The 17,387-nt window shown below is 54.2% G+C and overlaps 1 protein-coding gene and 1 long non-coding RNA gene across 5 annotated transcripts; one reads left to right on the top strand and one right to left on the bottom strand.

Annotated features, from left to right (window-relative positions):
* Positions 1 to 214: 214 nt before the first annotated feature.
* On the bottom strand, positions 215 to 1,765 carry LOC141916843 (uncharacterized). The gene is made up of 2 exons (XR_012621197.1): positions 1,106 to 1,765; positions 215 to 510 (listed from the first exon to the last, which is right to left on the bottom strand). It is a non-coding gene; the product is annotated as an uncharacterized LOC141916843 (long non-coding RNA).
* Positions 1,766 to 2,094: 329 nt separating this feature from the next.
* On the top strand, positions 2,095 to 17,106 carry ADAR (adenosine deaminase RNA specific). 4 transcript variants are annotated; one of them, XM_074809644.1, is made up of 15 exons: positions 2,095 to 2,170; positions 4,184 to 5,718; positions 7,024 to 7,210; positions 8,171 to 8,328; positions 8,728 to 8,869; positions 9,061 to 9,278; positions 9,669 to 9,825; positions 11,167 to 11,338; positions 11,931 to 12,024; positions 13,976 to 14,104; positions 14,211 to 14,344; positions 14,829 to 15,011; positions 15,451 to 15,563; positions 15,892 to 16,019; positions 16,325 to 17,106. In XM_074809644.1, the coding sequence occupies exons 2-15, from the start codon at positions 4,277 to 4,279 to the stop codon at positions 16,563 to 16,565; spliced, it is 3,498 nt and encodes a 1,165-aa protein (XP_074665745.1). In that variant the 5' UTR covers positions 2,095 to 2,170; positions 4,184 to 4,276; the 3' UTR covers positions 16,566 to 17,106. The 4 variants fall into 4 exon arrangements, with proteins under 4 accessions (XP_074665745.1, XP_074665743.1, XP_074665744.1 ...); XM_074809642.1 differs by having other exon boundaries at positions 2,101 to 2,170; positions 4,181 to 5,718; XM_074809643.1 differs by lacking the exon at positions 2,095 to 2,170 and adding an exon at positions 2,209 to 2,955.
* The last annotated feature ends 281 nt before the right edge of the window (positions 17,107 to 17,387 follow it).

Here is a 17,387-nt window from a genome sequence, read left to right as displayed (position 1 = left end):
TGGCAGGGAGCTCACCCTCCTGTGTTTTGCTCATTCATGGACAAGTGTAGGCAGATGGTCCCCTAAAACACATCCAGAGCCCGTCCCTCCCGCCTCACCCTCTGCATCCACCCCTCTGGCAGAAGAGGGGCTGGGGACTCCCAGTGTCATGGTCCTAGACGGTGAAACAAAGAAATTGCCTCAATGGTAAAGTTTTTTTTTTTTTTACTGTTAAGCAGGAATTCTTTATTAGCAGCGCTGGGGCCACCCTGGGGATTCTCCACCATAAGAGAGTTAGTAAGGGACATCAGTTTACACACACACAAATCATATATTAATTAGATTTCTTAGAAAGGGGTGTCTTATGATAATGAGTTCCCAGAATTCATTTACATAGACTGAGCATGCGTAGTGAAAATAGGGTGAGGGGCTTCGGTGGTCGAGGGAGGAAGTAAGCAGTCTTCTGCACAGCGTTCACTAGTTGATCTTTCCGGAGCGTGCGCTGTGAAGTGAAGTCCAGGTGCCTCCTTCCTAAATCAGCAGAATCACAGAATCGTCTGGGTTGGAAAAGCCCTTGAAGCTCCTCCAGTCCCACCATGAACCTCACCCTGACCGTTCCCAACTCCACCAGATCCCTCAGCGCTGGCTCAACCCGACTCTTCGACCCCTCCAGGGATGGGGACTCCCCCCCTGCCCTGGGCAGCCCATTCCAACGCCCAACAGCCCCTTCTGCAAAGAAATCCTTCCTAAGAGCCAGTCTGACCCTGCCCTGGCGCAGCTTGAGGCCATTCCCTCTTGGCCTGCCGCTGGCTCCTTGGCTCAAGAGACTCCTCCCCCCTCTCTGCACCCTCCTTTCAGGGAGTTGCAGAGGGCCAGGAGGTCTCCCCTCAGCCTCCTCTTCTCCACACTAAACCCCCCCAGTTCCCTCAGCCGCTCCTCATACAACACGTGCTCCAGGCCCTTCACCAGCTCCGTTAAAGAATCATCCTCCCTGTAACAGGGTCTCTGTGTCTCTTTGTCCGAACTCCCCTTATCTCATTCTGGGAGTTGCCCAAGTGGCCGCTGGAGGCCTTGACTCTGCTCTCAGTGATTTCCGTAGGGAGCCTGACGAGCGTTTTAATCTCACCTAAACAGAGAGACCTCAGGAAACAGCTGAGGAGTCAGGAGCCCCTGAGAAACAAATGAAGCAAAACAGTTTAGTCCTAATAATCATCAGAAATTAATTTGTTTGAGCTCTTTCATTCCCTTTCAGGCACTGGCAGCCTCTGAGCTCGCGGTGCCGGTACACCTCCCGCCTGGCACCCAGCGCCGTCGCCGCCTCGGTACTCGGCTCCCTCTGCCAGATGGTAAATGACACACAACTATTTACACGCACGCAGCAAAGCAGCAGACAGGAACAATCTGTTCTCTGCCGGTAGTTTTCTAACTCACACGATTAGGAGGGGTTTTGCCCGTGAAAGGGAGGATCTGCCAGGACCAGAGGCTGTGCCTGGTCTGGGACCGGGGAGGGGAATGTCACCACCTTCCGTGGGACAGGGTGGGACGGGACTCAGGCCTCGACTGGAGGGGCAGCTCCGGCGTTATAAAACATGTATTAAAATGGGGGTGAGGAAAATGGGGAGCCCGTGGAGGAAGGAGGAGCCCCATGGGGGAAGGGGGGCACCATGGCCAGGCCCACAGGAATGGGGGGGGCCCACAGGAGACAGCAGAGCCCCCTCCATGGTGGTGGGGCCGCACAGGGCACTGGGGACAGAGGGGCCATAGGGTAGATGGGGGGCCATGGAGTTGGGACACACCCCCCCCCCACCCTCACCCCCGATCCCACCCCCCGTGGGGTCCCGACGCCCCGAGGCTACGAGGGCGGCGCGCAACACGCATGCGCGGCCCGGCGGGGCGCTGTCGCTGCGGCGGGCGGTGCCCCGGGGTACAGCGGGACCGGGGGAGGCTGCTGCCTCCCAACCGGGGGAGGCGGGGGGGTTGCGCAGCCTCTCCCACAGCGGAGCGAGCGAACCGGGCCCCGCTCGGCCCGCGGTGGCGGCACGGCCACGCGTGGCCCTGACTAAACATGGCCGCCGCGATATGCCCTGAAGGAAGATGGCCGCCGCGCGGCTGGCTGCACCCCGCGCGGGCGGGCGCTCGCTTACGTCATCACCCTGCGCCGGCCGCGGCGCCAGCGGCGGCAGCGGAGGGGGTAAGGGGGTGCGGGGGGGGGCGGCGGCAGGGCCGGACCGAGGCCTCGCCCAGCCGCTAAAACCTGGGCCCCGGGTGGGCCCGCAGCAGCGCCGGGGGTGCTTATGGGCCTCCTGGGCGGAGCCGAGCCGCCTCCCTGGCCCGCGGGTGTCCTGCGGCTCCCGCCGGGCCTGGTGACACGGGCGGGATGGGGCCGCGCTAGGCCGCGGCGTGACCGTGTCCCAGCAGCCCCGGGGCCCTGTCGGGGCCGGGGTGTCCCCTCCCCTGCGCGCTTCGCAAGCGGAACGCGTGGAATAAAGTGTTTTCGTCGGTGCCGCTCTTCTTGAGTCCCGTGGGACCGGGCGCGGTGTTGGCGGCCCTGCCCGCACGGTGCCTCCGGGGACCCCGGCCGGGCCCCTCGCGGTGGCTGCGCTCGGGGAAGCGATGGGACATGGGTGCGGGGTAGCTCGTAGCCTGCCTTGGTCGTTGGGATTTTTATTTTTTTTTTAGGTGTAGTTTAAGGGGACAGCCGTTCCCGTAACCCCTCTCCAAACCGGGAAAGCCCCAAATCCTGCCTCCCGCAGGGGAAAGAGCCGCGTCCCCCCTCCCCCGCTGCGAGCTCCCCGGGCGGGGCGGGGAGAGCGCTGCGGGAGCGGGAAACGAAACCGAAACGGAGCTCGCAGCCATCTTGCCGGGGTGACCGGGTGCCCGCCTCCCTTCGCCGGGAGATGTTCTGCGGGTCGGGGTTTCTTTTTTCCGTTTATTTCCTCTCAAAGTAGGGGAATTTGGCGTATGGATGAAACAGAGGTAAGAGCGTTTTTTAAAACCCCTCTTCCTGCCTGCCAGGATTTTTGTCCTGCCTTTGGCTCAGGGGTCGGTTTTAAAAGGAGTTCACTGAGTAAGAAGGACAGTGCCCCACCCCCGCCTCGGAGCTGGGAAGGGGGATCCCCCCCAGCACCGCGCATGGAGCCCGTGTTTATCGGGGTTGGTAAAATAAGTCATGGTGATGGGAACTGGGTGCAGTGGGAGGCTGTTACTGAACTTATTTAATGAAAGAGAAATTTAAGTTGGCCTTGAGGTGTGTTTGATGAAGTTAGGGAGCTTTGTGAAGGTAGGACCTGTGTCAGTCTGTGTTTGTGAAGGTCGGTGGCTTAAAGAGGTCACTGTGAAGAAGGTAGGACGGGGACCTAGCAGCAGGTATCCGTTGCATGTTTTTATCCACTCAGTTTCACAACCAGAACTAGAACATATCCTGTGCCACGTTACTTATTTTTAAAAAGCATGTTGAAAGCTTAGACTTATGTCCTGTAGGTGAGGGGAGTGGCACAACTGTGTGTGATACGAGTGAAATTTGGGCTACAGCCCCCCCCAACTTTTTATATCGTTGCCAGCTGCACGCCTATCCGATTTCTCTGTGTGTTATCACTTTACTTCCCCTGTGGTGTGATGCTTTACATCTGCGAGTCACGTAATGTCCAGGGAGCAAATGACATCTGGAGTTTCAGACTCTTTTGGCCATGAGTCTGAAAATTGTTACAAGCCTGTTGCAGCTCTGTTCTGTGTGACTGTGTGAGCTGCTTCTCCTCGCTGTGCCCCCTTCTCCTCGCTGTCCCCCCGTTTCTCCGACTGCAAAGCCTGAGATTCTTCTCTCCCTCAGGGCAGAGAAGTGAAACTTGGTTTGTGTTCCAGAAGCACAGGGTGAGCTTCGACGGAAGGCATCGTGAACAGACAAACCGCCCCAGTTTAGCTAGCTTGAAATTCAGTCCAACAGGAACAGAGGGTCACTCTTATTAACGCTGTTTCCCGTGGTTAACTTTGCCCGCGATTCCTGACTGCTGGGTTCTGTGCAGGACAGACACACTTTGCTATTTGTGTTTACATGAATGCTTTAGGCTCGGTAGAAAACAGGAGAGCTTGACAAGGTGAAGATGCTTGAAATGCCTCGGTAACAGGGGAGCTGTTTAAACTGCACTTCTGGAATCTTAGAGTTGCATGAATAGGTTCTGAATTGTGGTTTTTTTTTTTCTCCTAGCAGGTCCCTGTTTAGGACGGGAGAGCGCAGAGCGAATCGCAGCTCCCTTCTGGCGCCCAAGCAGCCCGATTCACGCGCCTGTCGCAGCACTGCGCTATGAACAGAGGCGCCGGTCGAGGCAGAGGCTCATATTTTACCCGCTCAAGACGTAACTGCCCCGGCGCTAATCAAGGTTTTTTTAACCGCCCTCATACCCCACGAGAAACTAACTTTTTACACCGGCAGTTCCTAACAGAGCGGGACACTGAAGTCTGTTTGCTTCAGGGACAGGGATCACACGGTGAATTGTGCGTCGGAAGCGTGCGAGCTGTGGGACCGGCTCCTGCAGAGGGATGGCGACCCAGCAGCAGCGGAGCAGGATGGCATAAATTTTCCAGCCAACGTCCGAGGGTAGAGAACTCGCCACGTTATTGCCCTCCTCAGTACCATCATCAAGAGGACTCGGAGGGAGATTCTGACACCATCAGGCTGAACTTCCAGAGACTGTCTCTTGCCGGACAAGACTGCGAACAAGAAATTCTGAATATTTTCAGGCAGCTTGGGGAGGGGAAGACTTGTACAGTTCATGATCTCACACGTAAGCTTAAAACTCAAAAGAAAGAGGTCAACCGGATATTGTATAAACTCTTCAGAGAAGGCAAGTTGCACAAAGGAGGAGAGACGCCGCCGCTGTGGAGGATTGCCGGCGCAAGCACAGCGAGAGAAAGAAGCCCCGCGAACCACAGCGGTGGTCACCCAGGTCCAGCTTGTGAGAGCAGAGGAGGAGAGAGGAGCACAGTTGGCTCAGGAGACGCCGATCCCATGATGGCTGAGACAAAGGACAAAATCTGTAACTACTTGTTCAGCGTGGAAGAAACAACGGCGCTCAACCTCGCCAAAAACATTGGGTTTTCGAGGGCCAAGGACGTTAATGCCTTTCTTAGTGCTCTGAAAAAGCTGGGAGATGTCCACAAGCAGAACACAAGCCCCCCACGGTGGTCCCTGACGGACAGGAAACGCAAGCGGATGCAGATGAGGCTGAAGGCCTCTGCGGTAACGCAGGTGGTGGATCCCGCTCCTGAGCTAAGTTTTCTACCTTCCTCTGTTCCTCCGTGTCCCCAGGAAACGACCGGAGCTTCACCAGCAGTGACAGCATTGGAAGAAGAAAGTATAGAAAACGGGCAGCAGGCTTTGGGGCAAACTGATCAGAGCGATGCCAGTGACACGGAAGGAGCCCTGCCCGAGGACACTAAGCCCGAATTCTCCAGTTTGAGTAATTATGATAACTCTGAAGACGGCAAGTGGGCGATGGATGATATCCCAGATAATCTGAACACTATCAACAAGCAGCCCGATGAGTCAGAATCCATCATGAATTCCCAGTCTTCCCCCAGTTACGCTGCCCAGTTTGAGACTGCTTTCCCATGTACACCTGTAGAGAAACTGATGGCTTGTCAGGAGAAGAACCCAGTGAGTGGCCTTACTGAATATTCCCAGTACACGTACCAGCACTGTGAGTTTGCCATGCTGGAGCAGAGTGGACCCTCTCACGAGCCACGGTAAGAAAATGTCCTACCTTCCCTGAGCTGTCTTTTTGCTTAAAATGATCTGACTTCAATTAACTTCACCCACTCAACTTTGTCCCGAAGGGCCGCTCATTAATGTTTGTCTCATTTCAGAAGGATTAGCCTAGTTGATTCCTTGCAGCAGCTTAAAAAAAAAAAACACCAACAAAACAAGGGTAAAATTTAACCCCAGGTAGCCCAGTTTTGGCAACCCTGCACCTCATCTTGAGCAGCGAAGGTGGGGTTCGTCTCTTCAGCTGGGTCCTGTCTGATTTAATCACTTGGCTTTCGGTTTGATTGTATAGTGGGAAACTGGTGTTTCTCTGCTGCCTCTTAAGATGCTCTGACCCTGCAAGTGGTATGAAGGGAGCCCCAAACGAAGTGCTTGGGTGCAGGTATCCTGGGTTAGACGAGGTGAGCCCGCTCTGGATGTTTCTGTGGTGTAACCGGTCAGAGCAGAGCACGTGGCATGACGCTGGGGTTTGCAGAGTCACCCACTGGAGTCCTGCTTCCCCTTGTGACATCGTGGCTGTTCTGAGCACCAGCGAGACGGTGAAAAGCGCCATATGTGCCACGCTGGAATATGTCAATAGATCCGCTAGACGGGAAAATTGGCCTACTTTCTAAAGATGGAGTCCCAGGCAGTTTTTGTTTGTTTGGGGTTTTTTTTGTAAGGAGGAATCTGAACGGACTCAGCCCCATAACCCCTCCCCAGATCTGGTTTGACCCGTTCTTGTTGGAAGTCGGTTTCCTCTCTATGGGGCTGGAGGACAGAAGAGGAGCCGTGTTTGTTAGAGTTCACAGGGAGGAGAGAGACAGAAACATCAAAAGCAAGAGGTTTACGTGAGGCAGCACCTCTCTGAGATGGTGTGAACGCACTGGATAGCCAGCAAAAATACCAGAGGGCTGAGTGACCCCAGGTGACCAGGTGCAGATGGAAGAGCGCAGCCTGCTTTTAAGCTTTCTTCATCTCTGTGCAGGAGACATAACCCAACTGCTCTTTGTGTACAGACATTACCCATTTCTGGTGCTTGTGGAACAAGGCAATTCATCCTCTTCCTCCCAAACAAAATCTAGAGCTGCTCCACTGTAATGAGCAGCTCTGGAAACGCGGTGAAACGAGGCCCAGGTGCAGAGCTGTCAGGACATCCTTGGTATTTTTGTCTCCTGCACACGGCAGCCTGGGTTTGCTCTCCCAGCCAGGAGCTAGCTGTTCCCTCTCACTTGAATTCCAAAAGCAGCTCTGAAAAGACCATGCTTTTGCCTCTTGATTTACCCCCTTGGTTTTCTCTTTCAAAGATTTAAGTTCCAGGCAGTGATTAACGGGCGCCGATTCCCACCAGCAGAAGCAGGGAGCAAAAAACTCGCGAAGCAAGAGGCAGCAGCTAATGCCATGAAGGTGCTGATGAGCGAAGCAGAGAATGGAAGACACAGTGGAATTAAATGCGAAGAGCCGTTTCCCTCTGACAACTCTGAACCAGAATTGGTGAGTCTCGTTTTCTTTACTTGTGAGGCTGGTCAAACAGTGTTTGGTCTCAAAATCACAGAATCGTCTAGGTTGGAAAAGACCTTGAAGATCATCCAGTCCAACCATTGACCTAACACTGACAGATCCCAACTACACCAGATCCCTCAGCGCTGGGTCAACCCTACTCTTAAACACCCCAGGGATGGGGACTCCATCACCTCCCTGGGCAGCCCATTCCAACACCCAACAACCCCTTCTGCAAAGAAATGTTTCCTAATATCCAGTCTAAACCTTCCCTGGTGCAACTTGAGGCCGTTACCTCTTGTCCTGTCACTTGTCACTTGGTTAAAGAGACTCCTCCCCCCTCTCTGCACCCTCCTTTCAGGGAGTTGCAGAGGGCCAGGAGGTCTCCCCTCAGCCTCCTCTTCTCCACACTAAACCCCCCCAGTTCCCTCAGCCGCTCCCCATCAGACCTGTGCTCCAGACCCTGCACCAGCTCCGTTGCCCTTCTCTGGACACGCTCGAGTCATTCAAGGGCCTTTTTGGAGTGAGGGGCCCAAAACTGAACCCACTCATCGAGGGGCGGCCTCCCCAGTGCCGAGCCCAGGGCTCACATCCCTTCCCTGTCCCTGCTGGCCACGCCAGTGCTGGTACAAGCCAGGATGCCATTGGCCTTCTTGGCCACCTGGGCACACTGCTGGCTCATGTTCAGCCGGCTGTCAATCAATACCCCCAGGTCCCTCTCTGACTGGCAGCTCTCCAGCCACTCCTCCCCAAGCCTGTAGCGCTGCTGGGGGTTGTTGTGGCCCAAGGGCAGCACCCGGCATTTGGCCTTATTAAAACTCCTACAGTTGGCCTCAGCCCATCGCTCCAGCCTGTCCAAATCCCTCTGCAGAGCCTCCCTGCCCTCAAGCAGATCAACACTCCCACCCAACTTGGCGTCATCTCAAACGGGTTTCCTCCATTTTCCTGCCGTAGCCTTTGCAGCCAGAGCCAGAGCCGTCGTCTGCGCCAGCTCATCTCAACCTGCTTCCTGGGAAGCACCCCATCAGCATCTTAATGGAGTACGGACAGAAATCGGGGAACACGATTGAATTCCAGCTGCTCTCTCAGGAAGGCCCACCTCATGATCCTAGGTATGGCCTGTCGCTGTCGGCTTTGGGGAGGATAGAAACCCTTTCTTTAATATCCTTCCTCTTCAGCACGCTGCCCACGTTCCCGGACTCATCGCTTCCCTAGCTGAGTGCTCCTCTTATCCCAGGAGTCTGGGCATGGCTCCTCCAAGACATCTGCCTCCAGAAAGAGACCAAAACCAGTGCCCTTTCTCAGAGAAAGGATGCTGTTCCTTCTACCAGAGCAGGAACAGGTTCCTGTACCCTACCTGGTAGTGCTCTACTGGGATTATTTAGGGCCACTGTGGTAGATTTAAATTGGAGATAACCCAGAAGGATTTAACTTGAACTGGGAGAAGGGGATAATAAACAGATCGAGACACCTGTGCTTAATGCTTTTCGTATGCTATAATGTCCTGTCAGGTTCAGCTACTGTGTGAAAATGGGTGACCAAATTTTCCCTGCTGTGGTAGGAAACAGCAAGAAGGGAGCAAAGCAAATGGCAGCAGAAGTTGCTGTGAAGATTCTTTCTGGAGAGTCTGTACCTCATGTCTTGCCTGAACAGGTACACAGAGCTTCTTTATAAGACCCAAGTGTTTTGGGTTGGGTCCCCCCCTCCTTTATTTCATATTCTACTGGATTTCACCCCACAAGGTCACGTGCTGGCTCTGGCAGAGGTTTGCTGAGTGCTCTTGGCCTGCGGTAGTACCAGCTGCTCGGTATTTAACGGCCTTCTCCTGTCTAACTCTGCTCTAGCCTGCCGTGAAGCCCCACGGTGAGCAGTCCGTGCACAGCTGTGGGCCGTGGGTTGTCACTCCGGATGGATCCAAGGTGGTGAAAACGAAGGGTGCCGGGGAGCTCATCAAATACCTGCACGTCAATCCTGTCGGTGGCCTGCTGGAATACGCCCACTCCAATGGGTTTGCTGCAGAGTTCAAACTCATCGACCTGTCAGGACCTCCTCATGACCCCAGGTAAGTAGCTGCATCTGTCTAGGAGGAACTTCTGCACTCTTGCTGGTGTCCTGGAGAAAGAGCAGAGAACGCAGAATTCCTGGTGCAGTTTGAGATGGCAACAGGCCAAGCCACTGCCTCTGCCAGACCTCATGTCTGGATGACAATCGGCTACCCCCTCTCCCTCTCCCTCTCCCTCTCCCTCTCCCTCTCCCTCTCCCTCTCCCTCTCCCTCTCCCTCTCCCTCTCCCTCTCCCTCTCCCTCTCCCTCTCCCTCTCCCTCTCCCTCTCCCTCTCCCTCTCCCTCTCCCTCTCCCTCTCCCTCTCCCTCTCCCCACTGAGAGAATTTAAAAACCAGCCTGAAATCCCGAGGTTTCTTGGTTTCTCAGAGGCGTGCTGCTGTCTTTGTAGGTTTGTCTATCAGGCGAAGGTTGGAGGCCGTTGGTTCCCAGCTGTAACCGCACACAATAAAAAACAGGGCAAGCAGGAGGCGGCTGACGCAGCGCTCAGAGTCCTCATCGGGGAAACGGAGAAGAATGAGCGCATGGAATGGATGAACATGACCGAGGTAAATACTCTTCCTCTAAAGCTGGGACTGCTTTTGTAGCTCTGCCTGTCCTGTGCCTTTCAGTCCAGCAGAAAAACGCCTTTAAGATCAACTGTGAGATCTTTGTTCTCTGAAGGTGTAGATAAGTTTTCCTGAAGTGGGTTAGATGTTTCCTCAGGGCACAGACGTACTCTTCCCTCCTGCTGGTTTCTGCTTTTAGGGCTTAATTACCATCAGATTCTTCCACAAGCTACTGAAATGTGTTCCTGTGGTGGAGCAGGAACATGTTCATTTTTAATTCTGTGACTTTTTTTTTTTTCCCCCCTCCTTCCAAATTCCTTCATGCTGCATTAAAAATCGTGTGTCAGCTCAAAAACTCATGCATCAGATAAGAGCAAAGCTCTGGTTGTGTCAGCATGGCTGTCCCAAACCTGTGCTGCTTTAAATCACACTTAGAGTTTTGTGATCTCTTAAAAGCCGTGTTCCAGGCTGCACAGCTGAGCACAGCAGCTGTGGCTCTAAATAGAAAAGCCATCAGGGGGGATTTGTCAGTCAGCAGTGCTAGAGGAGGCAAGTGCCCGTCTGCGATGGGAGTGACTGTGCAGTCTCCTCGCAGGCAGCCGGAGAAGGAATTCCTCCAAAGCCACTGACAGATTTCCTGGCTGAGTCTCTGGGAACAGGCAAGATGGGTTTTGTCCCTTTGCGATGGGGGTTTCCCCTGGCAGTCTCGGGAGGCCATTCCTCAGCCCGTTTTGCTGGCTGCCAGGAAGACAGCTTGCTGCTGTCTCAACGATGTGCTCAAAGCCGAACTCGAAGCCTTGGACAAGGTTTATCCCAGAAATACCTAAAAGCTTCACCCGCTCCTTGCCACAATTGTTCTCTTCTCTCTATAAACATTCAGTGTGGCACTTTTTTTTAAAAAAAAAAAAATGAAGTGAGATGAAGCTGGACTAGCCTTGTTAACATCTGCCCTTCCAGTTACAAACAGCAAAGCCAGCTGCTTTCTTAAAGCCTTTGCCTTGCTCTGTGTGTTCCTCAGCACCGCAAGGTGTTGAGGGCAGGTCCCTGGAAAGCTGTAAAGTCCGAGGGTTGTGCTCTTGTTTACTGTCTGTCTCGGCTGTTAATCTGGACAGTCGTGGCTGCTGGGCTGCTCTGGCACAGCAGAGCCTGTCAGAGACAAAACTCCACCTCTCCTTGCAAAGTAAAGTTCATGCGCTCAACCCAAAACTGTGCCGCCCGTAGCTCATGTTTTCTGTCCTCCTGTTGGATAGCTGTGCCTCGAGTTAGCTCCTTCTCGAGCTGTTTTGTTCCGTGACCTGCTCGTGATCTCTTAGCAACCCTGCTCTTGTGCCCCCGTCGCAGCTCCCGGTGAGTGGCAGCACCCTCCACGATCAGATGGCGATGCTGAGCCACCAGCGCTTCAACACCCTCACTGCTCGCATCCAGCACAGTCTGCTTGGGCGGAAGATCCTGGCTGCCATCATCATGCGGAAAGGAAATAAGGGTCTGGGAGCGGTGGTCAGCATCGGAACGGGTACGAACAGCTTCCAGTGTAAGCTGAACTCTTACCTTCCCACTAGGTTCCCTGTCAGCACCCGCCAGGGAATGGCTGTTGCTGTAGGAGAGGACAAGGAACATTCCCAGGCCTCACGTGGTGTCACAAGTGATCTGGTTAGACAGAGAGAACAAAGCTAATGTGCCTGCAGCTATATTGCCCTTAATCTTTGCTTGCGCTGCAATGTGCTGGTCTGTGCATCGGAGCATGGATTCCCCACGTTGCACAGCACAAGATCCCCCAGCTTCTCTCGGCTGCACGGACCTTAGCTCCCTCCTAACCACACTTCCACCCGGAGTGCTGGGCTGAAAAGGAAAAGGGAAGGGACCCTGCCCCTAAATTTGTGGCAATTTAAGTCTCTGCTGTCCCTAAAGCAGTGTGCATGCTCTTTGTCCCTTTATTCTCCTAACTGCTTGGATCAGGGCAATGATTTAATAGGGTGCTGCTGCTGCTCGGGAGCCCAAAGAATTAAAACTTGAAGCCAGATGAAACCCTCCCTCTTTCTGTGAAGGTGTGTGTTGACTTGGACGCTTGCCTTTTTTTTTTTTTTTTTTTTTTAAATTCATTTCAGGTAATCGTTGTGTCAGAGGAGAAGAGCTGAGCTTGAAGGGGGAGACAGTGAACGACTGTCATGCAGAAATCATTTCTCGAAGAGGCTTTGTGAGGTGAGAGAGGGAGAGGGGCCTGCCAAGACCCATTCGAGAGGGGTGTAGCTGTGCTGAGGGAGGCTGCGATCCTCTAACGCTACTGTTTACCCATGTGTTGTTAAATAGAGGGAAGTTATTTCTGATAAGAAGGGGCCATGCCTGAGTGGTGCCCAAATTAGTACCGAACTGGAAACTTGCCAAGAGCCTGAGGGCCGCATCTGATGTACTTAAAATAAAGCGTCTTGCAGAGGCTGCTTGGCCGGTGCGTGGTTCCAGTCTGAACGCGGCTCTGTCTGAGCCAAGGCACTGGGAGATCTGCAGGCCAGGGCCCCTTTTGGCCTCTCTGGATCTGGGTGTAGAAGGCTTCAGGAAAACATATCGAATGTGTTTGCATTGATAAGTCAGAAACCCTTTTTCATCGGTTGGACGATTGTTCTCCTCTCTATAAACGTTCAGTGTGGCACTTTTTTCAAAATGAAGTGAGATGAAGTTGGACCAGCCTTGTTAATGTCTGCCCTTCCACTTACAAACAGCAAAGCCAGCTGCTTCCTTAAGCTTTTTTCTGCTCCGTGTGTTCCTCAGCACCCCAAGGTCCCCGGAAAGCTGTAAAGCCCGAGGGTTGTGCTCTTGTTTGTTGTCTGTCGTGGCTGCTGGGCTGCTCTGGCGCAGCAGAGCCTGTCAGAGACAAGAACTCCACCTCTCCTTGCACAATAAAGTCCCTTGCATGGGCTCTGCTTGAGGAATCTCTGTGAAGCTGCAGTTTTTCGTTAGTCCTTGACGCTGTGTTGGAGACCTCAAGGTTTTTCCTTGTCCCTGGACAGAAGCAGCCATAAAAGACCCAGTCATTGTAAACAGATCGTGGGGTTGTGTTACTAATACCGCTTGTGTTCAGCTGCCCGTGGGGCTGTTCACCCTTAATGCAAACTTGGTGCTGACTAAAGGTGCTGGGCTAACCACCTTGAAGTCTCCTTCACACTCGGATTGGATGCACGCAGGCAGCAGCCAGCCAGGCTCCTTTCTCTCTCCTGCCAGTGCTCTGCTCACCTGACAGAATGCTTATTTTCTATCGTGTGGCCTTTGCATGGCAGGAAATCTGCTTGATTTCATGCCTTTTCTGTAGCATCAAACACTATTCCTCAGCTCCTACATATTCTCAGCCACGGCTCCTGGTCTTCACTCTCCTGCGTGACAGCAGAGTGCCCAGGTGTCCAGGAAGGCCAATGGCATCCTGGCTTGTACCAGCACTGGCGTGGCCAGCAGGCACAGGGAAGGGATGTGACCCCTGGGCTCGGCACTGGGGAGGCCGCCCCTCGATGAGTGGGTTCAGTTTTGGGCCCCTCACTCCAAAAAGGCCCTTGAATGACTCGAGCGTGTCCAGAGAAGGGCAACGGAGCTGGTGCAGGGTCTGGAGCACAGGTCTGATGGGGAGCGGCTGAGGGAACTGGGGGGGTTTAGTGTGGAGAAGAGGAGGCTGAGGGGAGACCTCCTGGCCCTCTGCAACTCCCTGAAAGGAGGGTGCAGAGAGGGGGGAGGAGTCTCTTGAGCCAAGGAACCAGCACCAGGACGAGAGGGAATGGCCTCAAGCTGCGCCAGGGCAGGGTCAGACTGGCTCTTAGGAAGGATTTCTTTGCAGAAGGGGCTGTTGGGCGTTGGAATGGGCTGCCCAGGGCAGGGGGGGAGTCCCCATCCCTGGAGGGGTTGAAGAGTCGGGTTGAGCCAGCGCTGAGGGATCTGGTGGAGTTGGGAACGGTCAGGGTGAGGTTCATGGTTGGGCTGGAGGAGCTTCAAGGGCTTTTCCAACCCAGATGATTCTCTGTGATTCTGTGATCCTGTGACAGGAGCAGGTGACTTGGTGTGACAGAGGCAGAGCTGGGGACCCCGCCTGTCCCGGGCACGAGCAGTGGTTGGATTGAAATACCCCTTGTGTGAGGAGCAGACAGCCCTTTTGATGTGATGTTGTTATTTTCAGGTTTCTCTACAGTGAGCTGATGAAGTATGACCCGTCTAATCCTTCCTCTGCAGAAGAGAGCATTTTTGAGCCAGCGGGAGGGAAGAAACTCAAAATAAAGAGCAGCGTTACCTTTCACCTCTACATCAGGTTTGTACGGAGCCGTGCAGGGAGTGAGCGCTGTCCTGCTGTCGCACCCCTGGCCCTGGCTGTTTTCTGGGAGTCGGTGCTAACCCGGGCAGCGTTTGTTTTCTAGCACAGCACCTTGTGGAGACGGGGCGCTCTTTGATAAATCCTGCAGCGATCAGGCGAGCGTGGTGGGACAAACCCAGCATCAACCTCTCTTTGAGAACCCCAAGCAAGGCAAGCTGCGGACCAAGGTGGAGAACGGTGAGTGTGTTCGCTCCCTGCGTGGTGGGATGGCTCCAGCCCTCTCCACTGAGCCTTCCTGGAGCTCCAGAGTTTCCTTCCCCCTCTCTGTGTGGTGCTGTTGTGGGGTTTGAAGCGTTCAGGAACCAGAGGAGGTGGGTGAAAGGGGTGGGGACATTAGAGAGAGGCCCTTCTCCTTCCCAGTTCTACCTGTTTGATTGCGAGAGCACAGCTGAAACTCGCTGCAAAGCTTCTATGTCTGTGACCTCCCTTTCAAGCGCTATTTCATTCTGCTTCAGCCACGTTAAAAATGACTCCTCTGCAATCAGTGCCGAGTTCCCTTTTTCTTGTGATACTAAACCATTCCCAGAACCCGGTGACAGACCGACTCCAGAGGTCACGCCACGCCTGCGCGCAGAAGTTTCTCGTGCAGTTGGCTGATGGGGTTTGGTTTTATTGAACATCTGCCTCTACAGAAAAGCTTTTTTTCTCGTCTCCTGTGCAGGGGAAGGTACCATTCCTGTGGAGTCGAGTGACATTGTGCCCACGTGGGATGGGATCCAGCATGGGGAGCGGTTACGAACCATGTCCTGCAGCGACAAAATCTTACGCTGGAATATACTTGGCTTGCAAGGGGCGTTGCTGTCGCACTTCATGGAACCGGTTTATCTCAGCTCTGTTACACTTGGTACGAGACCTGCTGGGCCGGGCTGGATGTGCTGCCCCGCTCCCTAGAACTGGGTGACAAAACCTCCCTTCCCCAAGTGGTGGAAAATCTTGTGGGAGTAACAGACTGAAACGTTGTTCTTGGCAGAGCTGTGCTGTTTGGAAGTGAAAAGGGAGTTTGTGGATTTTACGCTGTGGGTGGAGTGGGTTTTTCTCCAAAGTTCTTGATTTTTTTTTTTTTTAGAAGGCACATGTGATCTAGGAGGGTGAGACAGAAATTGCCTGTTTGTGTCTTCGCTGAGAAATGTTGCAGTCTATAAACCTTCATCTTACACACCCAGGGTACACGCAGCTGATGCAGAAAGCTCGCGGCCCTGTGGAGCTCCTGGGAAGCGCTGTGATTCTCGGGGTTTGGCCTCTCCACCCCCTGGTCCCTAATTCCTCCCCGTCTCTCTCCGCAGGTTACTTGTACAGTCAGGGCCACTTAACACGCGCCATCTGCTGCCGCGTGGCGAGAGACGGGAACGTGCTGCAGGAAAAGCTCCGGGCTCCGTATCGCGTGAACCACCCTGAGGTACGGCGGCCTCAGCGCCGCCTTCTCCCCCTCTCCCACCTCTGCCCCGGGGTCGGCACCTCGCTGAGGCGCTTTGCAGCGGGGTCGGGGAGGTTAACGGCCACAAACCTGCCCCTTTGTGTCATCCCGCAGCGTCTGGGGGTTCCTTAGTCTGGGAAAAAGGAGGCCGAGGTCACCCCGCCGTAGCCTTCAGCTTTGTAAGAACCCAGCGCTTGCTGCTCTCAGAGTTTGGGATGAGCTGAACCCCTGCCCGCGGGGCTGGAAGAGGCAGGAGGCTGCGCTCACCGGCGAGCAGGACCAGAATTAAACCCTCTTCCCTCACACGCAGGTTGGGCGAGTCAGCGTCTACGACTCAGCGAGGCAGACGGGCAAGATGAAGGAGTCTTCGGTGAACTGGTGTCTTGCTGATGAAGGCGAAGTTGAAGTCTTGGATGGCACAAAAGGGAAAGTAGATGGGTAAGAGGAGCCTTTCCTGACGCTGCTTTTCTGTTTGGGGACGGGGAGGGGGGACAGCTCTGAAGTCACGGATGTTCTAGCGCCGGACGTGTGGGGAGGGTTGGAGGGAGGAATTTCAAACGGGTGTGAGCGAGAACTCTTGAAGCAAAACAAAATATTGCCCAGCCCCTACAGCAGAGCCCCACTGAGCCGAGAAATCCCACAGACATCCCGTTGTGGGTTTTTCCCTGAGCCCCCTGCTCCTCTGCGTGTCACGTCTTTCATTGCTGCTGGTTTTTTTTTTTTTTTTTTTTCCCCCTCCTCAGACCAAAACTGGAGGCATCTCGTGTGTCCAAGAGGAAAATGTTCGCCCTGTTCCAGCAGTTACGTGCCAAGAACAACCGCAAAGACCTGCAGAACCTCTCGGTGTACTCGGATGCCAAGGAGGCAGCCACGGCCTACCAAGAAGCCAAGCAGTGCTTGTTCAGCACGCTGGAAGAGATGGGCTACGGCAGCTGGATCCGCAAACCCCAAGAGGAAGATAATTTCTCTTTCCCTGATGCATAACGAGCCGCTGTGCGTGGCGGGGGGGGGGGTGAGTGTGTGCGGGGGGGGGGGGTGCGTCCTCCTTTCACCACCTTCTTTTTGGAGTGGAATCGGGAGCGTGCAGCGGTTTCCCCCGTAGGCCTGGCTGCCTTCTGTCTCTGCTCTTGTTACCCTGAGACCCTCCCCTTTCTCTTTTTAAAACATGCATGAAAATGATTGTCTTTTTTTTTAAGCTAGGGCAGTCTCAGTCCCTGTTTGCTTTTAGGATTCTGTCTCATTTTTTTTAATAGAAGGCACAAGAAACCAGAGGGATTCTCGGACTGCAAGCTCAAAACCTTTGGACTGTGCACTACAGATCCCTCTGGCAGGTTTTCAGGCAAATTTTCTCTTTTGAGAAGAAAAAAAAAAAAAAAGCAGCTAACTGGCTGGTTTTATGTGTCTATCAGAAGGTGGCTGGCAGCCCCTCCGAGCTGGGCCACGGGACTGATCTCTGCAAGACGCCAGCAGGATGAGCATAACATTCCGCGTTAATAATTAAAAAAAGAAAATTTCTGTATTATTAGCTGGCTCTGTGCTGTGGGTGTGTTAATTCCTGCAGGTGAAACAGGGGTGCTGGGTGGAGCGCGGGGGGTTTGGAGAGGAACCGAGGTGAGTTATTTGCTAAATGGTGAATGGATCCGTGTGGAACCGCGGCAGTTGGGGATTCAGCCTCTTGCCTTAAGCCAGGGGCTCGTCCAGCAGAATTTGAGCCCTCAAAGGTCTTGAGTGGCTGGAGAGCTGCCAGTCAGGGAGGGACCTGGGGGGGGATTAATAATGAGCCAACAGGGTGCTCAGGTGGCCAAG

Source organism: Strix aluco, chromosome 30 (assembly GCF_031877795.1).
Source record: "Strix aluco isolate bStrAlu1 chromosome 30, bStrAlu1.hap1, whole genome shotgun sequence".
Taxonomy (NCBI): Eukaryota; Metazoa; Chordata; class Aves; order Strigiformes; family Strigidae; genus Strix; species Strix aluco.
This window is presented reverse-complemented; position numbering and strand designations above follow the sequence as displayed.